General features: G+C 45.3%; 1 protein-coding gene across 12 annotated transcripts in view; it reads left to right on the top strand.

The window, feature by feature from the left end:
- The window catches only part of TACC2 (transforming acidic coiled-coil containing protein 2), a 235,694-nt gene that overhangs the window by 30,314 nt on the left and 181,808 nt on the right, over positions 1-23,572 (top strand). For all 12 annotated transcript variants that reach the window (XM_050958914.1, XM_050958913.1, XM_050958906.1 and 9 more), the window contains exon 4: positions 21,665-21,855. In XM_050958914.1, the coding sequence (XP_050814871.1) occupies positions 21,665-21,855 (191 nt within the window). The remainder of the gene's footprint in view (positions 1-21,664; positions 21,856-23,572) is intronic.

Genomic DNA, 23,572 nt, shown 5'->3' with positions numbered 1-23,572 from the left:
CCAAGTGATGTAGATCACATGGGCAGGTGAAAAACAAAAGCATTTACCAGAAATGTGAAAGCAGTTCTGTAACTGTAACGCATTTGTCCCAAAGTGCACTTAAGCATCTGCTATATACGTTCATGCAGCTCAGGGCTGAAGCACACTGGTGGGTTGCTGTGAAGAAGCTCACGTTGCCACTGCCTGTGCTGCACCTGTTCTGGGGATAAACAGTTCAGACTATTCAGTAGCACAGAAAGGTCATAGAAACCAACAATGCAAGGAGTGCAACCTTTGGGTTCAGACTGCCATTGCTTTTTCTGAAAGGAAAAAGAAATATGGTGCATGATAGTGAGATTAAGACAGTGGCTAAATTATTTTTTACATGCGCAGTTTGAGATTTCTAACGTATTACTCAAAAGGATGAAAATAACATGCTACTGTAGGGTTATAAAATAAAAGTCTCTGAGCAGATTTTTAAAATTGCTTTTGCTTTCTTGTTATCACAGTTGCTTAAACTTTGTCCTGTTAGTGTCAATTATAAAATGGTAGGGAAAAACCTCCATGATAATTGTCACCCTCAGCAGGGAGGCTAAAGACTGAAAGACTGTAAAAGCTGAATTACTTTACCCACAGAAGTTGTCCCCACAAGGTTCCTTTTAAGACACATTGATATGAAGCTTGAGTTGATGTTGTTATTATTATTTATTTATTTATTTTTATTATTGTATTTGCATTACCATAGTGCCTATGAGCCCTAGTCAAGGACCAAGGCCATTGTACTTGGGCCACAGACAGAACAAAAAGATCCCTGTCCCCAGAAAGCTGCCGTTGCCTTTTCAGTGTTGGTAGAGAACTTCTCATGTTAGAGCTCTGTCAAGCAGCAACTTCTGTGTTCACTAGAGGCTTATCTTCACGGTGCGTTAGTGCACACCATTGGGGGTTTGTGTTCTAGTGGGTATTTACTGGCCGTGTGGACCCTGCTGAGGTGCACTAAAAGTTTCCCAATGTGCTTCTCCTTGCTCCAAAAGTTGTGACCTGGAGGCACTGACCACTTGCAGCAGCACTCTCTGCCCCCCACCCCGCAACCCTACCCTCGGACTGGTGCAGAGAGGAGGCCTAGGTGTGTGTGTTGGAGAATGAGCCCACCCTGCACTCACCCCACATGTGAGGTGGGCCTGGTTCCCTACTCTGGGTGTTGCAAACTGGCTCATGGAGTTGCAGTGCTGCTCTGGTTTTGCCTGATCGCAGGGTTGCAGTACCCTGAGTAGGGAGCCGAACCCTCTCCGATGGGACAGGAGCTGCTGCTGCTGGGTGAGTTCTTGGGCCTTCCCCTCTATGCTGGGCTAAGATTAAGGTTATAGTGCTGCAGCGAAGGATGCTGCTGCAGGAGGAGGAGTTCACCCATCGACACGGGAGGCTATACCTGCCACTGCTCCATTGGTTATTGCAAAATCATACAGCACAATAAAATCTCTTCTGAGGCACTGACAACACCAAAGAACTCAATACTAAAAATACCATTTACCTGACAGAGGAGATTGCAGTAAAGTAAAATGACCTTGCCAACAAATATGGGACAAAAATGCAAATGATGGATCTGACCTTGCAAGGAGCTCTGCTCAAACAATTCTCTACCACCGTTTTCACCAAGTGATTTCTAGGGCTGTCAAGTGATTAAAAAAATTAATCACGATTAATCATGCTGTTAAACAATAACAGAATACTATTTATATAAATATTTTTGGATATTTTCCACATTTTCAAATATATTGATTTCAGTAACAACACAGAATACAAAGTGTACCGTGCTCACTTTATATTTATTTATTATAAATATTTGCACTGTAAAAATAAAATAGTATTTTTCAACTTACCTCATACAAGTACCATAGTGCAATCTCTATCATGAAAGTGAGAACAGATCTGCGCATGGCACTTTTGTAGCAACATTGCAAGGTATTTATGAGCTAGATATGCTAAACATTCATATGCCCCTTCATGCTTTGGCCACCATTGCAGAGAACATGCTTCCATGCTGATGACACTCGTTAAAAAAAAAAATGAGTTCATTAAATTTGTGATTGAACTCCTTGGGGGAGAATTGTATGTCTCCTGTTCTGTGTTTTACCTGCATTCTGCCATATATTTCGTGTGATAACAGTCTTGGATGTCCCAACATGTCTTTTTAAGAACACTTTTACCCGCATTCTGCCACATATTTCATGTTATAGTAGTCTTGGGTGATGATTCAGCATGTTATTCATTTTAAGAATACTTTCGCTGCACATTTGACAAAACACAAAGAAGGTACCAATGCAAGATTTCTAAAGATAACTACAGCACTCAACTCAAGATTTAAGAATCTGAAGTGCCTTCCAAAAGCTGATCAGGATGGGATGTGGAGCATGCTTTCAGAAGTCTTAAATGCAGAAACTACAGGACCCAAACCACCAAAAAAGAAAATCAACCTTCTGCTGGTGGCATCTGACTCAGATGATGAAAATGAACATGTGTCGGTCCACTCTGCTCTGGATCGTTATCAAGCAGAACCCCCATCATCAGCGTGGATGCATGTCCTCTGGAATGGTAGTTGAAGCATGAATCTTTAGCACATCTGGCACTTAAATATCTTGCAATGCTGGCTACAACAGTGCTAGGTGAACACCTGTTCTGACTTTCAGGTGACATTGTAAACAAGAAGCAGGTAGCATTATCTCCTGCAAATGTAAACAAACTTGTTTGTCTGAGCGATTGGCTGAACAAAAAGTCAGACTGAGTGGACTTGTAGGCCCTAAAGTTTTACATTGTTTTGTCTTTGAGTGCAGTTATGTAACAAAAAAAATCTACAGCTGTAAATTGTGCTTTCATGATAGAGATTGCACTATGGTACTTGTATGAGGTGAATTGAAAAATACTATTTCTTTTGTTTATCATTTTTACAGTGCAAATATTTGTAGTACAAGTAATATAAAGTGAGCACTGTACACTTCATATTCTGTGCTGTAATTGAAATCAATATATTTAAAAATGTAGAACAGCCAAAATATTTAATAAATTTCAGTAGATATTCTATTGTTTAACGATGTGTTTAATCATGATTAATATTTTTAATCGCAATTAATTCATAGTGTGAATTAACTATGGTTAATCAACAGCCATAGTGATTTCCCATCTACATGATCAACACAACTATGTTACCAGAAATCTTTTTCAAGAATCCGCCTAGTAAATTCTTTCTGGCCAGTTTTATAGTGTAGATGGAACGTTAGCTGTTAGGGTATTAGATTAGCATTTCAAGCAAGTGGCAGTATCCCACTTTGTGTACTTGGATGCACTGTGAATAGCAGCCAGCTCTTTTCACAAGAGCTCTGCTACAGTTTTAAGAATTTGATTTAATTTGTAAGTATAAAGAGAATACTGACGAGTGCTCTACTATTCTGAGTTTTGGATGAACAAACTTTCCACTACCCTTTTCTGCAGTCAATTCAGGGCAGTAAAATGAGCAGTGTATTGGCCGCAAAGTATCATGTACACATTTTTTTCACTTGATAATAGCCTGCTAAGTCACACATGTGCAAACCATTTGGCTGAAAAGACGTGTGGCCTGCTGTCTTTAACAGTTAACATGTGTTACTCTCCCTATTTGGTCAGCTTGGCAGTTGTTTCTGAAATCTGATTCCTAACACCATGGGGATGACCTTTGGTCCACTTCCCAGCATTCACCTGCAGTCAGATTGTTCACCAGAAGCTACTTACAGAGGAAGTTGTTGACTTGGAGTGAATGAACTGATGATTCTAATAGACAAACTTTTAAACCAATCTAAGAAACAGTTCGTAGTTCACGTTAGAAAAGAGCAATGGAAGATGTGCAGAAAATAAAAGGTAAGATCTGGTTTACTGATTAAGAACGAAGCTTTGTTCCATCTCTTTTTCCCTTTCCCAATAAACACAAGGAGCTATTAGAAATGGAAACTTAGTGTAATTCTTCAAAGGTTACTTTCAACTACAGTCAGAACTATGGCATGTTTCAACAACTCCATAAAAGGACGTGTGTTTAATGTAAGAATGTACCATAGGGGAAGATTTAAAAGAAAGCAATTTCATTCATTCAAAGAAAAAAAAAATAATGCCCACCCATCCCTTGTGTTTAAGTACAAATTCCTACTTTTAAAACAATCGTTTTAGTGGTGCCTTATCAAGAGCGTACTGATCTGTTGGAGAAACTGTCAGACCTCTTGGAATTTTGTAATACAATACCATGGCAGCAGCTAATGCTGTTGCTAGGGCTTTAAATCAGACTGGGAGATTCAATGAGTGTTCAGGAAACCGTGTTGTGCATAGAATCCAATGTTGTATTAAAGTAACTTTTTGATTCAATAATGTTTGCCATAGTATAACAGTGGATTTTACTGGATCATTTAAATCTCTTGGCTTCTAAAATCATTAAATAATAGGCTATTCTTGTAAATCATTGCTCTCTTTAGCCCCGATCAAACAGACTGCACCAGAAGAAAATTATTGGGATACTGAAAGCTGATCTTTGTACATTTGCCTTGTGCTTTCATGAAAGATCTGTCCTTTTGCAAGGATTAAATACAGTCCCTATTATATTTCCTTTTCCAGAAGAAATACTTTTACTCCCTTAAGTATAATACAGGCTTAAAGAAAAATGCACTATTGAGATATTTGCTGTTTCTTCTGATATGTCAGTATCTCTTAACTGTAACTTCTTTCTAATGTAATGGGTTAAAAACTATTTTAAAAATTGTCTCATCAGTGATCATTGAATAAAAATAAAGAAAATGTCATGCTCCACTGACTGGTTAAATGTTTCTGTGGAAATTTCAGTGTCAAATCACTTCAGAGATTTCAAGAGGTCAAACAAGTAGTAATCTTTAATTTCATGTGTGCTTTCTTTTAATGTCAGCTCTCTAACTGTACATTTTGTGTAATGAGCTCTATTTATGGTGGAATCTGGGCCTGTAACTTTCGACCTTAATAAGAATGTATTGTGGAAAATATCTAGTACAGCAATTTGTTTGCATATCTTTGTGATTGAATTCTGAACAAATTGACAAACAGTTGAATTTTGTTTCTCTGCTGCTCGGCATAGACTCACAAGGTGCATATCCTTTTATGAGGGAAAAGTAACAGTGAACTAGAAATCAGTTAACACAAATCTACTTTAAAATGCAATTCTTGATCACTTAAACCAAAAAGGGAGCATTGCCTTTTAAAGACCTACACCTTGATTGTTATATTTTTTTCAGATCCTGATAATAGGCCCAGTTAGATATTGAATATTAGATCTTGAAATTTTAGTTGCCTGGCTACGTGTTCTTGCCTAACTAGATGAGAAGTGTTTTTTATTTTCCTGTCATTGATGAGGGTCCAGACACTTGCCAGTGTGGGAACGTGAGGGCAACAATGAGATTTGCATTCAAACTGCTCAGTACCATTGAGCAAATATATACATCTGCCAAAATTATTCTGTTCCCAAAATGTTCTGAGAAGCAACAGATTTTCTAGAAAAATTGGATGTACACGACAGTGCTATGTGACGCCATACAGGGTCTGGAAGAATCAGGTTGTGATGCTGCAAATGCGTAACATGGATATCAACATTGTTTTTCATCAGGAATATTTACTACCAGTATTACGTGTTTTGTTGATGATACTTTGATAATTTTGCTATCTGACATGCTGATGACTAAGAATTTTTTTCAATACTATAATCAGGTCAACCCTATTTATTAACTTCAGGTTAATCATGCTACTTTCAGGATTCATTGGCTTTGAGTGTAAATTTAGAGAACATAAGTTGTTTCTATATGTAAGCGGGGGAATGGTCCCGCTATTGTGGGGAACTTTCCTGGCTTCTGTTATAACCTTAGTCCCAGATTTGGACCTTAGCGTCCAAAATATGGGGGTTAGCATGAAAACCTCCAAGCTTAGTTACCTGCTTGGACCTGGTACCTGCTGCCACCACCCAAAAAATTAGAGTGTTTTGGGGCACTCTGGTCCCCCTGAAAAACCTTCCCTGGGGACCCCAAGACCCAAATCCCGTGAGTCTCACAACAAAGGGAAATAATCCTTTTTCCCTTCCCCCCTCCAGATGCTCCTGGAGAGATACACAGACACAAGCTCTGTGAAACTACACAGAGTGACTCCCCCTCTCTGCTTCCAGTCCTGGAAACAAAAAGTACTTTCCTCTTCACCTAGAGGGAATGCAAAATCAGGCTAACAAATCCAACACACAGATCTCCCCTATTTCTTCCTCCCACCAATTCCCTGGTGAGTACAGACTCAATTTCCCTGAAGTAAAGAAAAACTCCAACCGGTCTTAAAAGAAAGCTTTATATAAAAAAGAAAGGAAAAATACATACAAATAATCTCTCTGTATTAAGATGATACAATACAGGGTCAATTGCTTAAAAGAATATTGAATAAACAGCCTTATTCAAAAAGAATACAAATCAAAGCACTCCAGCACTTATATTCATGCAAATACCAAAGAAAAGAAACCATAGAACTTACTATCTGATCTCTTTGTCCTTACACTTAGAAACAGAAGATTAGAAAGTAGAACTACTTCTCCAAAGCTCAGAGAAAGCAGGCAGGCTCACAAAAGACTTAGACACTCAATTCCCTCCACCCAAAGTTGAAAAAATCCGGTTTCCTGATTGGTCCTCTGGTCAGGTGCTTCAGGTGAAAGAGACATTAACCCTTAGCTATCTGTTTATGACATGCACTACCCCGGTGAAGTAGGCTAGCGAAAGGATCTGAGTCCTCGCTCCCACTTCCTTTACCCAGAGGCCTCCCTGCCCTTGAGGACTCCCCTTCCACTCTCCTGTCTGGCAGAGTCCTCGTAACCCAAACAAGGCTGGGCCCAGGATTCCTGGGGGGCTCAACCCCCAACTCTGCTGTGGTCACCCAGGACAGGGGCTAGGGTGTCCCCACTCCGGGGTACTCTCTTTGCACTGCGCACCTCCCTGACCCACTGATCACATCATACAATTTAAAGCAAATACAAGTTATTTAATTAACAATTAATTTTAAAAAAGAATAAGGAAAAATGGGAAAGATGAAAGGAAAACACATCACCCCACTCTGTGGCAGGGACCATCACAAACAGTGTCTCTGGACATCAGGGCACCTCACAGTCTGTTCCTTGTAGGTCCCAGGCCTCCTTCTCAGGCCCTGGCTGTGCTGCAGGGACGCTGCAGGTCAGATAGTTGCTCTGGTGGTGGCCACACTCTCTCAGGCTCTGGGTGGTAGGACCCTTCTCCCCTGTGTCACCCCTGCTCTGTCAAGGTTATGATCCCCCTCCAAGTCTGGCCTGCAGAGCCTCTTGGCTGAGACGTCTCCCTGTGCTGGGCCCACTGCCCAGGGTCCCCCTCGATCTCCCCAGCTGCTCACTGCACCCAGCTCCGGACTGCTCCAGCCCCAGCTCCACACTGCCTCAGCACAGCTGCTGCTGCTGCTCTGCCTTCAGCTCCCTGGGCTGCTTCTCTGGCCTCCCTGGCTCCAGTTGCTACAGCTCTGCTCCCAGGGCAGGTCTGCTCTGCAGGCTGCTTCTGTGTCTCTCTCTCAGCTTTCACCTGCTTCCTGGGCTGCTTGTCTGGCCCCTCTGGCTCTGGTTGCTGCAGCTCTCCTCCCAGGGCAGGTCTGCTCTCTCTGGGCTGTGCTCTGGCTTTTTGGGTTGCAGCTCTGCTCCCAGCAGCTTAGCTTGGGCCCCTACTCTCGCCTTAGCTTGGCCCCACTCTGTCTGACCCAGGCAACTTCAGCTCACACGGAGAACGGGACCCACCCTGGCCTTCTGTCTCTTTGATTAGCCTGCCCGCCCTGTCAATCAGGCTGACCTGGAGCATTGGCCTCTCGCCATTGTTCCTGGGGACTGTCAGTCTCGGGGTCCTGATTTGCCATCGATCCCTCCCCTTTTAGTGCTGAGAGCTAGCAACCAAAACACCCCCACTGAACGTTAGTTAAGGGATAACAGTCCCCCTACATATAGGAAACAGTTTTGATAAACAGTTTTGTATGTAGGAGACATCTCCCATTACCCTGTGGCATTGAAAGTGGGATGACTTCAGGTCAGTAGGACACCAGGATTTGTAATTTGAAAGAGACCTGTGAGAGAGGCCTTGTCTATACTACAAAGTTGCAGCGCTGGTGAGGGGGTTACAGCGCTGCAACTTAGGATGTGTACACACCTGCAGGGCATTACCAGCGCTGCAACTCCCTGTTTGCAGCGCTGGCCGTACACCCGGTCGTGCCTCGGGTGTAGAGGATCCAGCGTGGATCACCAGCGCTGGTCATCAGGTGTAGACACTCACTAGCGTTTTTGTTGACCTCCGTGGAATAAGCAGGTATTCCCGCGGTGTGCTCTGGCATTCCCCGACCCCCCCTCCAAGCAGGTCTCCTTTCCCGCAGTTTGCTCTGGCGTTCTCCGACCCCACCTCCAAGCAGGTCTCCTTCCCCGCGGTTTGCTGTGGCGTTCCCCGACCCCCCCTCCAAGCAGGTCTCCTTCCCCGCGGTGTGCAACAGCGCTGCAGCGTGGCCACATCTAACACCACTTGCAGCGCTGGTTGCTGTAAGTGTGGCCACTTTGCAGCGCTGGCCCTATACAGCTGTACTAATACAGCTGTAACAACCAGCGCTGCAAAATTGTAGATGTAGACATACCCTTAAAGAGCTCTTGTGAAAGAGATTAATTAGGAAGGAGAAGTAGATATCAGGACCGCAGTGGGTTAATGCCTTAATTCGTCACTGCATTCCTCTCAACCTCCGGGAGCCTGAAAATGTGGTGCTGAAAGCTACAGGTGGTCCATCTGCATAGACTGTTGGTATTCATGATTTGTAAGGTGAGCCAAAAGGCTCAATCAGAATAAGGCCCCATTGTGCAAGGTGCTATACAAACACACAGGGAGACATGGTCCGTGTACCAAAGCACTAGTACAATTGAATAACTTTTTAAGTAACCTCAGCTTCCTGATTTAGCATTCTGATATGTCTCAAATTTAACCTGGATGGTCATTGTGAGCAACTGTTTCTCCACATCCAGTACCCACAACTGTGGAATATCAATAGCCTCAGTTCTCTCTTCCATCCTGGTCAACATTTATATGAAGGCATTGGGAGATCTGGGGAGACGACACAGGTTTTAGTGCCAGCAGACAACGGCCATATCTATCTACATTATAGACAGAGAGAACAGTCTCCCTGCTTTCTTAGCTGAAGTCAGCACCTTGATTAAAGCAATTGACTAAAATTGATCCAAGGAAACATTAAGGTGATGTTAGAAGAAGAGGAAAGTACTTAGAAGAACAAGCTTCCTCTCCATAGGCATGAGCATGTCCAGGCACACCCTAATGAAAGGGTGGGAAAACTATGGCCCAGATCCGGCCCCTCAGGGCTTTGGACCTGGCCCGTGGGACTTGCCCCCCTCATGGTGCTGCAGAAGTACCCGGCACCACATCCCTGGATCCCCAACGGGGCACAGAGGTTCTGTGCATTGCTCCAGGCACCGCCCCCGCAGCTCCCATTGGCTGGGAACGGGGAACCGTGGCCAATGGGAGCTTTGGGGGAGGTACTATGAGGCGTGGCAAGGGCAATGCGCCGAGCCCTATGCCTTCCCCCGCCAGGAGCTGTGCAGGGATGTGGTGAGCGGCACATTGTGGGGCCAGGGCAGGCAGCCAGGGAGCACTCTGCTGCCACCCCGAGCTATTTAGGTAAGCGGCGCCGGCCCGGAGCCTGAACCCCTCCAGCACCCTACCCCCCAACTCCCTGCCTGAGCCCTCTGCTTGTACCTCGCACCGCTCCTGCACCCCAACCCCCTGCCCTGAGCCCCCTTCCTGTACCCTAGACCCCTCCTGGACCCCAACTCCCTGTCCTGAGCCCCCTGCCGCACTCCTCCTGCACCCCAACTCCTTGCCATTAAGACCTCTGCCTGCACCTCTCACCCCAACCCCCCTCCCCTGCACTCCTCCTGCACCCCAACTCCCTGCCCTGAGCCCCCTGCCTGCACCTTGCACTCCTCCTGCACCCCAACTCCCTGCCCTAAGCCCGCTGCCTGCGTGTCTCACTTCAACCTCCTCCCTGAGCCCCATGCCTACACTCCGCACCCCTCCTCTGCCCCAATCCCTTGCCCTGAGCCCGTTCCTCCACACCACACCCCCTCCCACACCCCGCACTCCCTCCCACACCCCAAACCCCTGCCCCGGCCCTGCATACAATTTCCCCATCCCAATGTGGCCCTTGGCCCAAAAAGTTTGCCCACTCCTGCCTCAATGTCTCAAAAGTAAAAAATAAAAAGGGGCTTTGCATTTTAATTTAATCGCATGATGCACTCTTTTAGTTTTAAAGTATGGATTGTTGTATTATGCAATAAGCGCTGAATTGCATAATATAGATGTTGTAGAAATGTATAGAAAGCCCACATTCACTCGCAGCGTGCCAGGGCCGCCCAGAGGGAGGGGCAAGAGGGGAAATTTGCCCCAGACCCCAGGCCCCACAGGGGCCCCCATGAGAGTTTTTCATGGCCCCTGGAGCAGGGTCCTTCACTCGCTCCGGGGGGCCTGGAAAACTCTCATGGAGCCCGGGCCCCTGGAGCTGCTTCCACTTCGGGTCGTCATCGGCAATTCGGCGGCGGGGGGTCCTTCCACTCCAGGACCCACCGCGGAAATGCCCAGAAGACCCGCGACGGGGGGTCCTTCCGCCCCGGGACCCACCGCCGAAGTGCCCTGAAGACCCACGGTGGGTCCAGCACTTTGGCGGTGGGTCCCAGGGCGGGTCTTCAGTGGCAATTCGGCGGCGGGGGGTCCTTCTGCCCTGGGACTCGCCGCCGAAGACCCTAGGCTCCCTGAATCCTCTGGGAAGCCCTGCAGCATGCATCCCCACTACTGCAGCGCCGCATTACCATTGGTCCTCCCCCTCCGACTACTATTCTAGAAAATTATTTGACCTATATAGGCGAGCGCGTCAGGCGTGCCTAGTGCAGTGTCTACAATATTTGTAATCTTTCTCGCATGTACTCTACTGAAATTGCAAGACCATGGATTTACGTTTTTAATTCAATCGTATGATACTCCCTTTTAATTTTAAAATATGGATCGGTTCATTGTTAAGATAAGAAAAGGAGCAATAAACTGAACTATAATGAATGTGCTGATAGTAGCGCAAATACCTCCGACTCCTCAGTTAAGAACTGTGTCTCATTTTTTAAGTAAAGTTTAGTTGTTAATTTAACAAAAATGAAGTTTAGTTAAGTTTTAATTTCTTTAGTTTGTTTGATGAATAAAAATAATGTCCTTTATGATTGAGTATTCAATAAATGTTCCTCTTTTAAAAAAAAATTCCTTGGTGCACACCCTAATGAAATGTGCTGCGTACACCTATGGTAACACCCCAAACTATTGAAAGCATCTGCACAGCAATTGTTAGATTGATCCGTTCCCTTGGGGTTCTTTTATGTTTCTCTGTGCTACTGTAGGCCCAAATAGTTGTGGCAGCAAAAAAAACCCACATCCATCTGTGAGTGGCCAGAAGATTACGCTCCATCCGATTTGTGACCACGTTTTGATTATTGCAACTCATCATATCTAGAAGCAAACCCATAGACACTGAAAAAACCTACAGCTAGTACAAAACACAGCAATTTATTTGCTTAACAGCACAGCCTGCTGTAAGCATATTACCCTGGTACTCTACTCTCTGCACTGCTTTCCCATTTAATTAAGTCCAGTTCAAGGACTGACTTTAGAATAATGGTGCAAAGATCTCCAAGAGATTAGCCCTAGCTCCCTGAGAGCTCCTTTCTTTCCATTACCATAATTGTTGTGCAAGGTTATGTTCCACTGGAACTATGAAACTGTCAACCAGCAGAGGAAAGGTTCACGAGTGTGGTTCATTCAAGTGGGCAGAACCTAGGCTATAGAACTTGCTTCTGCCTAGAGATGAGATGAAGACAGAGGTCACAACTTCCAGAATTAAATGCAAAACACATTTCTTCAATATTCCTTTCTCTCCATGAATTCTTCACACACACATGCACGTAAGTGTATGCACCTTTGTTGGTAGAAAGAGATTTTCTTTTTAAATCTTGGGAACTACTCAGATCCTGTAGTGATAGAAGCCGTATACATAACTAGACAGATGAAAACCCTACAAGCTGGATGTCCATACACACAATAAACAACCTAGAGCCATCAGCTTATCCCCACTGAAAGGGTTGTGACAAAGATGAGCCCACAGCACTCTTTTGTAAACAAAACTGTGTACTTTCCCTCCAGGGATAGGAAGATGATGTGCAAGCTTATCAGTTTTGCATTGAGCCCGAAGGATGTTGACTATTCGTTCTTTCCTTTATGCTTTTAGTATGTCCTGAATGTTTACTACTTCTTTTCAGTTGCTTCTTACATGCACAATTTTTTTTTTTTTTTTTTTTTTGGCCACTGGGTGTCTCTGACTTTCTGCTCTGACCCTGAAAAGTTTGTGTTGGTGTGACTGCACAGAGTATTAACGTGAAAAGTCTGTGTTGGCGTGACAGCACAGCATGTTAACATGGAAAGAAATGTGGTTTCATATGCAAAATCTTTCTGTAGTTAAAATTTATCAATTTCATTTGTCAATGAAGAAAATACAAATACAGAAACCCAGAACTAGGAATCAGTCTTGTATACCCATGGGATTCCACACAGATGCAGGGGTTTATAATCAGTGGTTGCTGATTCAGAATTGGGCACTTTGGGCTGCACCATCCTAGGGGGCTCATCAAGAAGCATTTTGCCTTGGGGAGGTAGTTCCTCCCAGAGCATCTTGGTGCTTAAAAGATGCGTACCTGCCTATGTACCATTTTTGGGGATTCAACTTACCTCTTTTCCCTCTATCTTATGCAGCCAGCCAGATCTACTGACCCCATAGTGAGCAGCAGGTCCAGAAAAATGGCCCCATGTCCTCTCTGCTCATTGCCTTTGCGTGGATGGTGCAAGGTGTAGGAAGGCTTTTTGCACCCTCCCTTAACTGAGTAAGGGCCAGGCAGAATTTGACTCTGAACAGATAACATCATAGTGCCATCTAGGAATGCACCCAATTTGACAATATTTGTGGAGGTTCTTGTAAATAAATGTGTGTAGATGTTGCTATGACCTTGCAACTTGGGCTGAAGCTTGGGCTCTCAAGCCCACCTCTACCCCAACCCCTCAGGCTTGAGAGCTTCAGCCCCAGCTGCAATGTCTACACAGGTATTTTTAGCACATTTGCCCAAGCCCCACTACCACAAGTCCATCAACCCAACCTGGGAGGCTTGCTCCTAGAAGCACTGTAGACCTATCCTTAGAGCAGAGGTTCCCAAACTTGTTCTGCTGCTTGTGCAGGGAAAGCCCCTGGCAGACCGGGTTGGTTTGTGTGCCTGCCATGTCCGCAGGTTCGGCCGATCGTGGCTCCCAGTGGCGGCCGTTTGCCGCTCCAGGCCAGTGGAGGCAGCAGGAAGTGCGGCTACCACATCCCTCTGCTCACACCACTTCATGCAGCCCCCACTGGCCTGGAGCGGCAAATCACAGCCACTGGGAGCTGCGATCAGGCGAACCTGCAGACGCGGCAGGTACACAAACTGGCCCGGCCCACCAGAGGCTTTCCCTGCACAAGCAGCAGAATAAGTCTGGAAACCACTGCCTTAGACTGAGCTTCAGCTGGGAGGGTGGCAGCCTCCATGCGGAAACTAATCCTTAGGACAGCTTTATAATAACCTTAGTCCCAGATTTGGACCTTAGCGTCCAAAATATGGGGGTTAGCATGAAAACCTCCAAGCTTAGTTACCAGCTTGGACCTGGTACCTGCTGCCACCACCCAAAAAATTAGAGTGTTTTGGGGCACTCTGGTCCCTCTGAAAAACCTTCCCTGGGGACCCCAAGACCCAAATCCCTTGAGTCTCACAACCAAGGGAAATAATCCTTTTTCCCTTCCCCCCTCCAGGTGCTCCTGGAGAGATACACAGACACAAGCTCTGTGAAACTACACAGAGTGAATCTCCCTCTCTGTTCCCAATCCTGGAAACAAAAAGTACTTTCCTATTCCCCCAGAGGGAATGCAACATCAGGCTAGCAATCCAACACACAGATCTCCCCTGATTTCTTCCTCCCACCAATTCCCTGGTGAGTACAGACTCAATTTCCCTGCAGTAAAGAAAAACTCCAACAGGTCTTAAAAAAAAGCTTTATATAAAAAAGAAAGAAAAAATACAAATAGTCTCTCTGTATTAAGATGACACAATACAGGGCAATTTCTTAAAAGAATATTGAATAAACAGCCTTATTCAAAAAGAATACAAATCAAAGCACTCCAGCACTTATATTCATGCAAATACCAAAGAAAAGAAACCATATAACTTACTATCTGATCTCTTGGTCCTTACACTTAGAAACAGAAGATTAGAAAACAGAACTACTTCTCCAAAGCTCAGAGAAGGCAAGCAGCCAGAAAACAAAGACCTTAGACACTCAATTCCCTCCACCCAAAGTTGAAAAAATCCGGTTTCCTGATTGGTCCTCTGGTCAGGTGCTTCAGGTGAAAGAGACATTAACCCTTAGCTATCTGTTTATGACACGCCCCCCAAATTGCAGACAGTGGGGAAGCTCACTGGCGGCGATTTCCTTCTAGAACTTGAAAATAAACAGATTAATACAACACATACACCTTTACATATACTCCTAAGTATATAACTAACAGACTTCTACATTTTAAGAACACTTTTTAACTACTGAATTCTGGGAAACTTTCACGGGAGAGTGCATCAGCAACTTTATTAGAAGCTCCTGTGATGTGTTGAATTTCAAAATCAAAATCTTGGAGAGCTAAACTCCAACGAAGAAGTTTCTTGTTGTTCCCCTTGGCAGTATGAAGCCACTTTAGTGCAGCATGGTCAGTTTGTAGTTGGAACCGCCGTCCCCAAACATATGGGCGTAGCTTTTCCAGGGCATACACAATGGCATAGCATTCCTTTTCACTGACTGACCAGTGACTTTCCCTCTCAGACAGTTTCTTGCTGAGAAACACGACAGGATGGAAGTTGTGATCTGTTGCTTCCTGCATGAGCACCGCTCCTATACCACGCTCAGATGCATCTGTGGTTACTAGGAATGGCTTGTCAAAGTCCGGGGCCCTGAGCACAGGGTCAGACATGAGCATCGCCTTAAGTTGGGTAAAGGCCTTTTGACACTCATTAGTCCACTTAACTGCATTTGGCTGGGTCTTTTTGGTCAGGTCGGTCAATGGGGCAGCGATTTGGCTGTAGTGTGGTACAAATCGCCTGTAGTATCCGGCCAAGCCTAAGAAGGATTGGACCTGCTTCTTGGACCGTGGGACAGGCCACTTTTGGATAGCATCCACCTTGGCCTGTAGGGGGTTTATGGTTCCTCGACCCACCTGGTGCCCCAGGTAAGTCACTCTGTTTTGGCCTATTTGACACTTTTTGGCCTTAACAGTTAGTCCTGCCTGCCTGATGCGCTCAAAGACCTTTTCCAGGTGTAGTAGGTGTTCGGGCCAGGAGTCAGAAAAAATGGCCACATCATCGAGGTAGGCAACTGCAAATTCTCCCAGTCCAGCTAGTAGACCATCTACCAGCCTCTGGAAGGTGGCGGGTGCATTTCGAAGGCCGAAAGGAAGGACATTGAATTCATACACCCCCGCATGGGTGACGAATGCTGACCTCTCCTTGGCAGGTTCATCTAGCGGTACTTGCCAGTACCCCTTGGTTAAGTCTATTGTAGAGATGAACTGGGCACGTCCCAACTTTTCCAATAGCTCATCGGTACGTGGCATTGGATAGTTGTCCGGACGAGTTACAGCATTTAGCTTACGGTAGTCCACGCAAAAGCGTATTTCCCCATCGGGTTTGGGTACCAGAACCACTGGAGATGCCCATGCACTGGTAGATGAGCGGATTATACCCATTTGTAGCATGTTCTGGATCTCCCGTTCTATAGCAGCTTGGGCATGAGGAGACACTCGGTAAGGTGGGGTTCTGATTGGGTGAGCATTACCTGTATCAATGGAGTGGTATGCCCGTTCAGTCCGTCCTGGGGTGGCTGAGAACAATGGGGCGAAGCTAGTGCACAGCTCCTTGATTTGTTGCCGCTGCAGACGTTCCAGGGTGGTTGAAAGGTTCACCTCTTCCACGCCACCGTCTTTTTTCCCGTCGTAGTAGACACCGTCAGGCCACTCAGCATCATCTCCCTGGACTGTAAACTGACAAACCTGTAAATCTCTGGAATAGAAAGGCTTGAGAGAATTAACATGGTACACTTTAGGCTTTAGTGAGGAATTGGGAAATGCTATGAGGTAGTTTACAGCTCCCAGGCGCTCTTGGACCGTGAATGGCCCTTCCCATGATGCTTCCATCTTATGGGCCTGTTGCGCCTTCAAGACCATAACCTGGTCTCCTACCTTGAAGGACCGATCTCTGGCATGTCTGTCATACCAGGCCTTTTGCTCTTCTTGAGCATCCTTTAGGTTCTCTCTAGCAAGGGCTAAAGAGTGTCGGAGGGTGCTTTGTAGGTTGCTTACAAAGTCCAGAATGTTAGTTCCTGGAGAAGGCGTAAACCCCTCCCATTGCTGCTTCACCAACTGTAATGGCCCCTTAACCTCGTGACCATACACAAGTTCAAATGGTGAAAACCCTAAACTGGGATGTGGTACAGCCCTGTAGGCAAACAGCAACTGCTGCAACACTAGGTCCCAATTATTGGAGAATTCGTTGATGAATTTTCGTATCATGGCCCCCAAAGTTCCATTGAACCTTTCCACCAGGCCATTGGTTTGATGGTGGTACGGGGTGGCAACCAAGTGATTCACCCCATGAGTTTCCCACAGTTTTTCCATGGTCCCTGCCAGGAAATTAGACCCTGAATCTGTAAGGATGTCAGAGGGCCAACCTACCCTGGCAAAGATGTCTGTTAGGGCCAGGCACACAGTGTTAGCCTTGGTGTTGCCTAGAGCGACTGCTTCTGGCCATCGGGTAGCAAAGTCCACTAAAGTCAGTACGTACTGCTTTCCTCTGGGCGTCTTTTTTGGGAAAGGGCCCAGAATATCCACAGCTACTCGCTGAAATGGGACCTCAATTATGGGGAGTGGCTGGAGAGGGGCCTTGACCTGGTCTTGAGGCTTTCCCACTCTTTGGCATACCTCACAAGACCGGACATACTTGGCAACGTCCTTGCCCATCCCCTCCCAGTGGAAGGACTTCCCCAACCGGTCCTTGGTTCTGTTCACCCCAGCATGGCCACTGGGATGATCATGGGCTAAGCTTAAGAGCTTCTCCCGGTACTTAGTTGGAACCACCAACTGTTTTTTGCGGCTGCCATTCTTCCCGGTGTCCACCAGAAAGAATTTCCTTGTATAAAAGTCCTTGGTCTATAACAAACCGGGATCGATTAGAAGAGCTGAGAGGCGGTGGGGTGCTCCGTGCCGCCGCCCAAGCTTTCTGAAGGCTGTCATCTGCTTCCTGCTCAGTCTGGAACTGTTCCCTTGAGGCTGGGGTCACCAGTTCTTCCTCAGACTGTGGACTTGGGCTTGGTCCCTCTGGAAGCGATGTAGGTGATGGGGTTGTTTCCGTTGCTGGTGAACCGCTCTTCGCTGGTGCACCTGAGGGTATTTCAGGCTCTGGCTGAGCCTTTTGGGTATGGCTGTCTGTTGCTTCTGCCAGTTGTGGCTCGCTGGCGCCCTCTGGCGTTGAGTTTGAAGATGTAGTTGCACTTGCTGGTGCTGGTTGTTGTTCCAGTTCCGGGCCTGGGACTGGAGATGCTGTGGCTGTTTCAGTGGTAGGCATGGAATCCGGGTCCACTACCTCTGTCTGGGTCTCTGGTAACACAGACGGGGCCTCTGTGGACGGCTCAGGAACAGGAATGGGTCTGGAAGCTTGCCTGGTTTGGCTACGTGTAACCATTCCCACTCTCTTGGCCCGCCTCACCTGGTTGGCCAAGTCTTCCCCCAGTAGCATGGGGATAGGATAATTGTCATAGACTGCAAAAGTCCACATTCCTGACCAGCCTTTGTACTGGACAGGCAGTTGAGCTGTAGGCAAGTCTACAGCTTGTGACATGAAGGGGTAAATTGTAACTTTGGCCTTCGGGTTGATGAATTTGGGGTCAACGAAGGATTGGTGGATAGCTGACACTTGTGCCCCCGTGTCTCTCCACGCAGTAACCTTCTTTCCGCCCACTCTCAAATTTTCCCTTCGCTCCAAGGGTATTTGAGAGGCATCCGGGCCTGGGGATCTTTGGTGTGATGGTGGTGTAATGAATTGCACTCGCATGGTGTTCTTGGGACACTTGGCCTTGATATGTCCCAGTTCATTACACTTAAAGCATCTTCCATCTGATGGGTCACTGGGCCGAGGTGAGTTACTGGAGACTGGTGAGGTTGAAGGGTAGGGTATCTGTGGCTTTACTTGGGTGGTATGTGGGGTCTTTGGCTGTCCTCGGTTGTAGGGTTTATGGTCTGTGTGCCCCCTGGGGTAATCGTTCCCCTTGACAGTAGCTTTCTTGCTTTCTGCCAGTTCCATCCATTTGGCTCCAATCTCCCCCGCCTCAGCGATATTCTTGGGGTTTCCATCTTGTATGTACCGCGTGATGTCTTCAGGAACACCATCCAAGAACTGCTCCATTTGTATGAGGAGGTTCAGTTCTTCCAAGGTTTGAATGTTGTTTCCTGTTAGCCAGGCCTCATAGTTTTTTGCAATGTAGTAGGCGTGTTTGGGAAATGACACCTCTGGTTTCCACTTTTGGGTTCTGAAGCGCCGACGGGCATGATCTGGGGTTATCCCCATCCTGTATCTGGCCTTGGTTAGAAAAAGTTTATAGTCATTCATTTGGTGCTTAGGCATTTCAGCTGCCACCTCTGCTAAAGGTCCACTGAGCTGTGACCTCAATTCTACCATGTACTGGTCTTCGGGGATCTTGTACCCAAGACAGGCTCTTTCAAAATTTTCCAAGAAGGCCTCGGTGTCATCACCTGCCTTGTAGGTGGGAAATTTCCTGGGCTGTGGAGCAATATTTGGCGCCGGGTTGTTAGGGTTGGCTGGCACAGGCAGCCCAGCTTTTGCCAACTCCAGTTCATGTTTTCTCTGTTTTTCCTTCTCTTCATTCTCTTTTTGTTGTTTTTCCATTTCTCGGTGGTGGGCCGACTCTTCTTCTGCTTGTTTCCTTCGGTAGGCCACCTCTTCTTCTTCTTGCTTCCTTCTGTGGGCCAACTCTTCTTCTTCTAGTTTTCTTTTGTGTTCTGCCTCCTTGGCTGCCTCTTTGGCTGCCTGTTCTCTTTGGTAGGCTGCCTGTTCTCTTTGGTAGGCTGCCTCTTTGATCTGTTCTTCTCTTTCTTTCATCTCCATCTCTTTTTGTTTTATTTCCAGTTGTCGCCTGTGTTCAGCTTCTTTGATTAGTTCTTCGGCGTCAATTTTTGCCTTAGAAGTCATGGTTCCTGTTTTCTTGTGTTGGGGTGCCCTCCGGTGTTTATCTTCTGAACTGCAGGTTCTGTTGCCTCCTGGAGTCTGCCTAGCAACAGTGCTTTTTTCCTTTTCTCTCTCTAGCTAATGTTCAATGAAGGGAAACCAGAAAAACCACTTTATTTGCATGCCTATAAGTGCTGGTATGACTCTCAATGGGAGTGCTATTGTGTGACAAAAGACTGTTAATAGTCCTTAACGACTTCTGCTTAACATGCAAGCCACAAACTGCGAGAGAGAGCAGAAAAAAAAAATTCTCTCTGGTTCCCTTTTAAAACCAACTGCTTCTCTCTGCTAAAAATCCCTTAGCAGAGAAACGAAAAATATAATATTTCTACTGGCTTCTGGATTCTGTCTATCTCCCACCAGCTGCACACCATATAATAACCTTAGTCCCAGATTTGGACCTTAGCGTCCAAAATATGGGGGTTAGCATGAAAACCTCCAAGCTTAGTTACCAGCTTGGACCTGGTACCTGCTGCCACCACCCAAAAAATTAGAGTGTTTTGGGGCACTCTGGTCCCTCTGAAAAACCTTCCCTGGGGACCCCAAGACCCAAATCCCTTGAGTCTCACAACCAAGGGAAATAATCCTTTTTCCCTTCCCCCCTCCAGGTGCTCCTGGAGAGATAAACAGACACAAGCTCTGTGAAACTACACAGAGTGAATCTCCCTCTCTGTTCCCAATCCTGGAAACAAAAAGTACTTTCCTATTCCCCCAGAGGGAATGCAACATCAGGCTAGCAATCCAACACACAGATCTCCCCTGATTTCTTCCTCCCACCAATTCCCTGGTGAGTACAGACTCAATTTCCCTGCAGTAAAGAAAAACTCCAACAGGTCTTAAAAAAAAGCTTTATATAAAAAAGAAAGAAAAAATACAAATAGTCTCTCTGTATTAAGATGACACAATACAGGGCAATTTCTTAAAAGAATATTGAATAAACAGCCTTATTCAAAAAGAATACAAATCAAAGCACTCCAGCACTTATATTCATGCAAATACCAAAGAAAAGAAACCATATAACTTACTATCTGATCTCTTGGTCCTTACACTTAGAAACAGAAGATTAGAAAACAGAACTACTTCTCCAAAGCTCAGAGAAGGCAAGCAGCCAGAAAACAAAGACCTTAGACACTCAATTCCCTCCACCCAAAGTTGAAAAAATCCGGTTTCCTGATTGGTCCTCTGGTCAGGTGCTTCAGGTGAAAGAGACATTAACCCTTAGCTATCTGTTTATGACAAGCTTCTCTTGTGAATTGAAATACAGATTTGTCAGCCAGGAAGCTAATATGTTGAAATTTCTGAAACCTTTTCCATTTGTAGGAATGTGAGTGGGGAGACTGTATTGGGCTTATGGAAAGCTACTGAAAATAAAAATTCATGCTATATTGATATGATCTCTTGTGCTGCCAACAAAGCTGCATGCTTGGCCTGCCGAGTCCTGAGTTGAGCCTGCTCATGCTCAGGGCCAGTTTCTCCTCTGCCGTCCATTTACACCTGTGAAAAGTGGGTATAACGTTACCAAGTCAGAATGACATTTCATACCCACTTTATGTGGGTGTGAATGATTGCACAAGGTACCCGGCAGGGGAGAATCAGGCCTTCCTTTTTTTTTTTTTGTTTTGTTAACTTCAGTAATTGAATGCCAAACCTTGGATTTGAATACCCTTGTAATATGGGAGAGAATTTGAAATCTGGCTCTGACTGTCTTGCTTTGGGTCCTAGGCTGATTCACGTTGATTTATTATTATTATTATTTTGCAAATTGTTTGTCACCTTTATGAATAAATAAGTTATAGCTTGTTTCCATCCTTCCTTCTGGTCCTTGTAAATGCTCTTAGCACAAGGAAGCATTTGCTGGGCTTGAGAAAGAGCAGATGAATACCTCGTTGGGCCAGTAAATGCCTTGAGCAGTTTCAGGCTTGAAAACAGTTGTTGCATTCTTCCATCTCTTCTCTTTTTCCTGTATTTATTTTTGACTCAGCGATTTCCCTCTGTTCAATATATAGTTAGGATAAGCAAATGGCTTAAGGATAGAATCTCTGAGTTCCATCATAGGTACCCTACTCAAAAGTTTTGTCACTGGATGGAACAAAATGATGGAAGCTAGATAATGGTCTACAAAATCTTCTGTACTCTAGATTATATTATGAGTTACTTACTTGACCCTTTTCCTTAATGTTTCAGAATATTTCCTCAGCCCCGGCTCCGGAACCAGGCCAACCACCTGGTAATGGGCAAGATATAAAAAAGAAAAAGCAGGAAAAGAAGAGTACAGACAGATCTGGTGGTCAAGACGTCTTGAATCTTCTACCTGCAACTACTGCTGCTCCACCACTGCCTGATAATGTCTCACCATTAACCACAAAAGCTACAAGGTAGGAAATGGACTTTCTTTCTTCATATGGTCAATATTCAGAATGTAACACTAAGCTCTGTTATTTGAGAGATCGGGTGTGTGTTGTTGCTAGACTAAGTTAGTGGGCAATCAATATTTAAAATCTGTCTTACTCATAGACAATAAGATGATCTTCAAAATAGCACATCAAAAAGCAAAGGATATTAACATTAACTAAAATTAGCTTTCTTTTTTAAATACATCATTGTAAATTAGTACTCTTTAGCTGCCATAATAACTATTCACCTAAATCTCTTTTGCTCTTTGTTCATGCTAGTAAAACCTTTCTTGGGACACAAAAATACTGAGAAAGTCTTTTAGGTGCTAAAATACGGCTAAGTGCACTGGTATGTGTATAATACAGGTTTTAGAAAGGCCATAATTTAGGGCTAGATTCTGCCATCCTTACTCACATTGAGTAGTACTTTACTCTCTGAATAATCACAGTGGAGTCAATGGACTGCTCAAGGAGTTAAGTACTATGTGGTGTGATTAAGGATGGCAGAGGGTAACAGAATCTGGACTTCATTAAATAACACAGGGAGACTGCTTTCCCCTGAGACACTGATACCATGTAAGGAGAATTTGAATTCTACTTTCTGATGTTAGTAACGTTTTCAGCTGTTACAATGGGCAGACTGTTTAATGCCAGCATGATTTCAACAGGGTTGCATTCTTTCCAAATCATAACATGACTCAGGATGCAAACGATATCTATCATTCACAAGGAGTGGCAGGGATTTACTGGTGTGAGGGTAGGATTTTTGCAATTATATTTACATGGAAACTTCTTCAATAAGATAAAGTAGCCACCATTTGAGTGCATCCTTCTTGAGCAGTAATTACATCCTATAATATGCACTGTGACAGACGCAGACCAGTGGGGTGCAGGAGTCTGGTAGAGGGCAAATATACTGGTCACTGGATGAGTAGTTTTCTGTTCCCTGAGTGACCAGAGCAGGGGCTGCACTAGAGTAATTAGGAAGCTGCTAGAACCAATTAAGGCAGACAGGCTGATCAGATCACTGCAGCCAATCAAGGCAGGCTAATCAGGGCACTTGGGTTTAAAAAGGAGCTCATTCCAGTCAGGTGAGGAGGAGCCAGAGGAGAGGAAGTGCGTGTGAGGAGCTGGGAACAAGAGACACAAAGAGCTGAGAGTGAGAGGGTGTGCTGCTGGAGGATGAAGGAGTACAAGTGTTATCAGACACCAGGAGGAAAGTCCTGTGGTGAGGATAAAGAAGGTGTTTGGAGGAGGCCATGGGGAAGCAGCCCAGGGAGTTGTAGCTGTTACAAGAGGCACTATAGACAGCTGCAATCCACATGGCCCTGGGCTGGAACCCAGAGTAGAGGGTGGGCCTGGGTTCCTCCCAAACCTCCCAACTCCTGATCAGACACAGGAGGATTTGATCCAGACTGTGGGGAAGATCACTGAGGTGAGAAAATCTGCCAATAGGCGCAGAGGAAGAACTTTGTCAGAGCACATAGACTTTCCTCTTTCCCCACCAACAATAGCTTTCTTCTCTCTCTCTCAGTAGCTTTTTTACATTTTTAATGTAAAAATTGTTTTAAAAGGTGGTGCGTGAGATGACACAACAAAACACTGGAAACAATGATTATCATTAAATGTTAGAAATAAAAATAATTATTTTCATATTTATTACATTATATTTTCATTCTTTTTACAGGCAGATAGTGTT

This window comes from Gopherus flavomarginatus, chromosome 6 (genome assembly GCF_025201925.1).
Source record: "Gopherus flavomarginatus isolate rGopFla2 chromosome 6, rGopFla2.mat.asm, whole genome shotgun sequence".
In the NCBI taxonomy this organism is placed as follows: domain Eukaryota; kingdom Metazoa; phylum Chordata; order Testudines; family Testudinidae; genus Gopherus; species Gopherus flavomarginatus.
Note: the sequence above shows the minus strand (reverse complement) of the source record. Positions and strands in the feature narration are given on the sequence as shown.